The sequence below is a fragment of the Balearica regulorum genome, chromosome 26 (genome assembly GCF_011004875.1).
Source record: "Balearica regulorum gibbericeps isolate bBalReg1 chromosome 26, bBalReg1.pri, whole genome shotgun sequence".
In the NCBI taxonomy this organism is placed as follows: domain Eukaryota; kingdom Metazoa; phylum Chordata; class Aves; order Gruiformes; family Gruidae; genus Balearica; species Balearica regulorum.
The window spans coordinates 2,896,345-2,903,196 of record NC_046209.1 but is presented as its reverse complement, the minus strand read 5'-3'; the positions used below and the strand labels follow the sequence as shown (position 1 = coordinate 2,903,196).

General features: G+C 57.8%; 1 protein-coding gene across 3 annotated transcripts in view; it reads right to left on the bottom strand.

Moving 5' to 3' along the window:
* Positions 1-1,963: 1,963 nt before the first annotated feature.
* Positions 1,964-6,852, bottom strand: part of REXO1 (RNA exonuclease 1 homolog) — a 41,082-nt gene continuing 36,193 nt past the window's right edge. For 2 of the 3 annotated variants that reach the window (XM_075736383.1, XM_010311420.2), the window contains exons 15-16: positions 5,563-5,683; positions 1,964-4,860 (exon numbers count right to left, since the gene is read on the bottom strand). In XM_075736383.1, the coding sequence (XP_075592498.1) occupies positions 4,772-4,860; positions 5,563-5,683 (210 nt within the window). In that variant the 3' untranslated portion in view covers positions 1,964-4,771. The remainder of the gene's footprint in view (positions 4,861-5,562; positions 5,684-6,852) is intronic. The other variant, XM_075736385.1, reaches the window with a different exon arrangement.

Below are 6,852 nucleotides of genomic sequence, written 5' to 3'. Positions count from 1 at the left end.
ACCTCTCCCCCCTCGCAAGGGGGCAGGTTCAGGGCCGAGACTGCTTTGATTTGGGTTTGGAAATTCCCTCCCTGTTTGGGAAATGGAAGCTGCAGGCAAGGGGAAGCAGTAGTGCACAGCTGAGCTGCAACGGGCGCAGCAGAGGCAGGAGCGGGGCAGGGACCCCCCTTCTCACTGCCCCTGCACGGGGCCAAAGCAAGCTCCGACAGCATCGCCAGGGACCCAGCGGGTCGCTGCATCTGTGGCAGCTCCGAGGACACGGCCAGCCCAGTGGCACCAATTCACTGGTAAGGAGAGAATTAGACTGGGACGGAGGCCAGAGACTGTTTCCACGGATCAATACGGACACAGCGCGCAGGGACAGGGGCCGAACCCCCAGCAAGGGGGGACAAAGTGGGGGGATTTGTGATGCACCAGCACCTTCGAACTAGCCCCTCTCCTCCTGCTGGAGTGGAGATGGAGCCTTTTTATCCAGCAAGCTGCTTCACTTCACCTCCCCACATTTCAGCTCGCCCCAAAGGGGCTGCCTGGACCCATCCGGCCCCCCCCAAGGGGGTTTCGGGAGGCAAGGGACCACAGTGATGGGGTGCTCCCTGCTCGTTTGCTTCCCCAGATTCAGCTGCAGCATCCAAAAGCGGAGGTGGTGGCAGGGGCCAGGCAGTGCCAAGCCCCGGGGCCACGCTTCGAGTCAGAGGCGAAGCACCCCAAAGGTTTCAGAGAGCAAGAAAACCTCGCTGCGGTTTCTGCGGGGATGCCCCAGCTCCGGCACTGCCCCGGGGTACAAGGTGTTCCAGGGCCAGGTACTGAACGTGCAACCTGCAGCGCTGGTGTCCGTCTGTCCATCCAGGCGTCCCTCCGCACACCCAAGGCTGGGTGACCCGTGCTCACCAGGGCTCTCGCCATCCTAAAAATGCCACCTGCTTCAACCCCTGACGCAGAAGAGGGTCGCTTCCACCCTTCACGCTCCAAAAAAGCGGCAAAGCAAAACGCATCAGGTACTACAGGGGTTCCCCGACAGCCGGTGTCACCTCGGGGTGTCAGTCCCCTTCTGGCACCCCCCCACCGCGCAGGTGACCTGCAAGAGGGGGACGTGGCGGGAGGAGAGGGGCCAACCATCCCGCAGGGGAGGGGATGGCACCCGGGAGGGTAACGCCGCAGCTGGGCACACCCAGCACCTCAAATGCCCATAAAGGTGGCTGAGAACACAGGTCAGCCGTGACTTTTATAGCATCCTAAGTAACCGCTGCCATCACCAAGCCATCACCAGCACGTTAAATAAAACACATTGCCAGTGAGGTCATCTAATAGCCTATTATTTTTTTATTTGAACTTTTTACCTTCACCTCTTCCTCCGTGCTGAATCAGCTCCTTCACTTGGCACTTTAATTCCTGCCCCATTTGTAAGATTGATACGGGCTCTTCTGGGGAGCCTGGTCAGGCGGTGGGAGGACGCCGAGACGGGCACCAGCACTCCCGGGCTCTCACCCCAGCACCGGGACAGAGGCGAGAGGAGCCGGGACCTGCCCCGATGCTGCCCAACGGCTCAGGGCACGGCGCGGGGGTGAGAAGGGTTTGCAGGGAGCGAGGATACGGCCCACGCCACCCCAGACACCGCGGGCATCGCCTCATCTCGCAGGCTGAGGGTTGAGCTGGACTCGGGCAGGCGCTGGGCGGCACCGGTGTCACCCTCTTTCCTCCAGCTCCTCGGCTCGCCCGGCAGGCCGATGTGCCGCCGAGAGGCACGGACCACTGAGAGCTGCGAAGCCGCTGACAAGCGCTGGGGCAGGGCCGGGCTCTGCTGCAGAGCCACTTTGTGAGGACACGGAGGAAGAAAGAGCGGCTGCAAGTGGAAGGGATGCTCCAGGGAAGGCTGCCCAGGCCCTCCCCACCTCCGGGATGGCTCCAGCACCCATCCTCCTCGATCCGTCCGCAGGCAGAGCAGACCCAGACTCAGGAGCATGCGTCTAGTCAACACCCTTTTATTAAAAACAATTACAAAAAGTTACAGGTTACAATAGTTATGTACAACCCAAAAACCTCTTACCAACCACAAACCTCTGGTTTTACAGTGTTTCAGCACCCGGGGGTGGAGGCGACGGCAGCCCGTGGGTCCAACACTTGCTCTGACCCGCACGGGTAGAAGCGGCCGCTTTCCCACCAACATCCCGCAAAACAGGCAACTTCCCCCCCCCCTCCCCAAAAGCCTCATTTTCGGGGGTCTCAGCTGAACTGTGGGGAAAGGAAGGGGAAATGACCGAGGTCCCCTGGCCCGGCAGGACTCATGCCGGGGGGGACACGCACCCCACGGTGCTGCTCTGCCTTCCCCAAGCCCAGGCGGTGGGGTCAAGCCAAGCAACCAGCTCCCCAAGCAGGACACCAACACGCCGGATCCGCGCTAGAAACGTGCCGGCTTTTCCAGGGAAGGCAGCTGCTCGGGAGAGGGCTGGCGAGCCGGGACTGCCTGTCGAGTAACAGGGAAACCTCAAGGCAAAAGCCAGCTTTGAAATCTAATCGGCACAGTAGATCGGCGAGCTGCCCCAGGTATGCAGCCAGGGGTGAAGATAAACAGGGGGATAAACAAGGGAAGGAGGCAGAAGCGGGAATAAACTTTCCCTCCCTGGTTAGGAAGCACTGAACTTTGTCTCCGTCTCTCCCACGGCCTGGGCAGGACCAGCATCGTTCCCTGCAGGCCACGGGAGAGGGGGATGAGACAAGGCGTCCCGAGGTCGCTTCACATGGAAGCCCCGTGGCAGGGAAAGAGGCGGCTGCAACGCTTGGCAAAGGCAGGCTGCAAGGAGAGCTGGACGTGCCCTACGGAGCGCTGGGGGAGCGGCACAGAGCTGCACGGCCCGAAATTTGGGGTAACAAACAGGCCGGGAGCCCATGGCACTGCCCGCCAGAGGAAACACAGAAGGGCTCAGCAATAACAGGAGCCTTTACGGTTCCCACTTCTCCTGGGGGCTTCAGCAGAGCCTGGCAGAGGTCAGGTGCTGGAAGCCTCGGAGCCCGGGACGGGAAGAGCCTCCCAGGGCTCACGCACCTTCCCGCACCCTCCGGCCCCAGGCAGAGGGGCTGACAGGACAGCGCTGCCCGTGGCACACAGCCCAGCCCTGCGCTCCTCCCCACCGCCACGCTGGGCACGGAGGTGGGACAGGTCAGCAGGACGTGCCGGGGGACACGCAGCACGTCCCCAAACTCCGAGCCCAGCGCTGCCAGCGGGGGTACAAAGGAACGAGCCGGGCCCAGCTCCGACGGGAACCAAACCCCAGCAGCTCCCCTGCCCCACTGCCACCGGAGCAACTCAGCCAGCCCATGCCAGGGACACGGGGCCAGCACCACACCAGCCACCACTGGGAAGCAATGCCAGTCCCACCTGGGGGGGGTGAGGCGGTCACTGCTCTACGAACGGGGCTGAGCTGCTGCCTGGACCTCAGCTAACAGACCTCATCTAGCAGGGACCGTTGCAATCGGCTCTGCTGGTCCCTGCCCGGAGAGAGACCACTAGAGCCGCCCAGTCTGCCTGTGCTCCTGCCCCAGTCGCCGCTAGCACGACAGAGCAACTCTCAACAGTTGCTTTTGTGCAGGGAGGCAGACAGAAAATAACTGGGTCTTTTGCCCTTCTTAAAACACCCAACATGTAAACTAGTTAAAAGGATAACTTTTATCTATTGCTTTTGCTCTTGCCTGCAGCAAGTCCCTGCTGTCAGGGACAGACTGGCGGAGAGGCCTGCAGACGGCTAGGGGCCACACTCAGGTGTGATCTAGCTGCATCTAGGTCCCCGCAAAAACCTTCATCCCTAGATAGAAGCTCGCTGGAGACATGCTGGATGGTCAGGGGAAGGAAAGCTTAACTTGCAAAGACACCACGCCTGCTCTTACCACTGTTGTCCCCAACACAGCTCCTCCCCGGAAAGCTGCGAGTTGCCGCTGCGTGCTGGGAGCCCAGTTTGTCCCAGCCCTGCTCCTACAGGCAGGGCTCCCTGAGCTCTGGGCAAGGTCTGACACTTGTGGTTTCCTCCTTTTGCAACGATTGCAGAACCAGGAAGAGATCGCCTGGGTCACAGCAGGCGGTAATTCCCCTGACCCCATCTCAATGGTCTCCAACCTGCTGCTCCCACCGCATGCTCTCAGCCAGCCTCCCTCTCTCGCAGCTCTGGCTCTCTCCTCCACAGCGGGACTGCACTAGGATCTCCTCCCAGATGGCTTGATCCTCGGCTCTCACCATCCCTTGCTCGCCGTTCACACACCAGCTATGCAATCCGCTCACTTTACAGCTTCCTGCCCAACTTTCTTCCATTCCCCCCTTCTCCAAACACTGCGGGAATCTATCAGCTTTGAAGTACTGAGGCAATGTAAGTTATATTGGGGGGAGGGCGGGGGGGAAGATCTACCTTTAACTGAACCAGAAAGATCCTTCTGCACATATCCAACCTACCTCTAAAAGCTTCTCCTACGAACCAAGAAGTTCTCTCTGGCTGTGCTACTCAAAACCACCTTGCCATGCCTACAAGGCAATTGTTGTACCACAGAGTATCCCTCAGGTGGAGTAAAGAGGATCTGAGAGCCACTATCTGGACACAGGGACCTGCAAGCAGTGAGCTGGTGCCGTTCAGCTGCACCAGCAGCCGTCCTTAAGTCCCATAGATACCTGCGAGTGCACGGGGAGTCTGGGGTAGCATGCTGCTGCGTACAGGTGGACAGTGTTACTCTGAGCATTTATTGCACTGCTTCAAAGAGGTGGAGGAGGAACAGGAGAGAGAGAAAGCGCAAGTCATCGCTTCACTTTAGCATCTTCTTTGATCTTCCAGACCATCAGCTCCATGCAAGCTCTGGCATCCTCGCTGGAGTCGTGTCCTTCCACTGGGGACAGAAAGACAAGGATGGCAGTTACCTCCTCGGCCCAGGCAGCCCTCGCTGCACAGCGACTGCTCACAGCACAGAGCAAGGCTTCCCGAGACGAGGTCCTGCCTGACACACTGCTCACTGCCCTCTGCCTCAGCAACCACTGCTGCATCTGTCACCACCGTGAGCCACCGTGATGGATCTAACGTAGAATTTCCACTACACACAGTTTTTGCCGGACTTCAGCCCGACACCATTCCCTTGTTTAAATTAAGGGCTGTGGAGTAGCCGGTCAGAGAGGCCTCAATTTCCCCAGCAGCACGTTTACAACGTGCTCAAGGAAGACGGAAAGGAACATGCCGTGCTTCAAACAGAAAGGTCAATCTTGGTTTGCCAGAGAGAGAAGGGAGGGCAGGACACGGCCTTGGCAGAACTACCTCTGGCCTTCTCACACCACTTCTCTGGTCCCCACTTAGCACAAGGAGGGAAGAAGCAAGTACTGCTGGCCCTCGGAACAGGGTTCAAACTGAAACTGCCTGTCGCAGAGACTTCATATACTGGCCCGTTCACAGCTACTGCCAGACGCTATGCAGGGAAAAAAAAAAGATTAGGAGCAAGAGGACGGGGCTTGGGGAAAGCAGCGGAAGGCAGGTCCAAGGAGCCCACATCCAGGTGGGTCGGGACACGAGACCCTCACTCTCAGCTCCTCCTTGGTCTCACCATTGTCCTGGATGATGCGCTTGAGGTAGTCTGCCATCAGCGTCCGGAGAGCCCGTTTGTAAGGCAAACCCAGCCGGTGGGGAAAGACGATCGCGGTATCCACCACTGTGCCATGGATAAGCTGGAGGGAAGGAGCAGGAAAGAAACATGCTTATTTTCCCCCTCCCACAGGGACGGACACACCTCAGGATTAACCATGCTAAAGTAATCTTCCGGTCAGCCTCTGAGGCTCTATGTCACGCTGTCACCAAGCTCCAACCCAGCCAGTCTTGCAAGAGGCTCTGGCTGAATCAAAGATGACTCTCCCTTGAAAGGTGCACGCACACTGGCTTCCCAGTGCTCTGCTAGCCAACACGCCTGCCCTGAAAGCCCTGCCTAGCTGCACACTCAAAGCAGTAGAAATTCAGGGCTGATTCAGTTCCTATAACTCAAATGACAGGACACATCAATCCTTAATACCGTGGCCTGGAGAAGCTGGCATTCCTCTCAGAGTGTCTTTCACAATGAAAAGCTAAGCCGAGGAACCAGTTGACCCCACAAAGCACCTTTCAGCTGCTTCTCAAGGTGTGGACAGAAGTGGGAAGGATGTGCAAGCCAAAACTGTACTTAACCCATTGTACGTCACACTGCTTCTAGAGAAAAGGCCTCACCTTCAAGGTGCAAACCAACCTGAGAACCTCCCGTCTGTCAGCAATGAGTCAACAGGAAGTTTTTAACCAGCACTGACTTAAAAAAGATGAAATAGGACAAGGAGGTCTTGTACTTCTGGGCGTAAGGAACTACATGGTGGATGGGAGGGAGGCCCTGGCTGTTCCCGTGTCCAGGTCGAAATGCCTGGGCACACAGGGGAGGCAAGAGGTTTGCTGTCCTCTAGGTATGAAGTGTCATCATGCTGGAGGAACTGAGGATGCTGAAGGGGTCAACGTGCTCCCTCCCCTACACCCAGGGGCCCTGTGGAGGACCAAAAGGCCACATCTGACAGGGTCCATAAACACAGGGTGGGTAAGCTGGCTTTTTTAAAATAGTAATTTCTTATTCTCAGGCTAAGACACAATTAATCTTGTGTTGCCAAGAATACATGTTCAGTGAGAGATAAAGGAACGTGGATGAAGACAGTCCCACATCACAAACACAGGAGTAAATTGCAAGGTCTAAGAGATAAACCTGTATGCCTGACCAAAAGGCAGCTCTGCAAGTCAGGATGACTCGGACAGGACCCCGATAATCCAGTCTCCTCATCTGCCTCGACTCTTCCTAGGCACCAGCTAATGTTGCGCGACAATCCGTAAC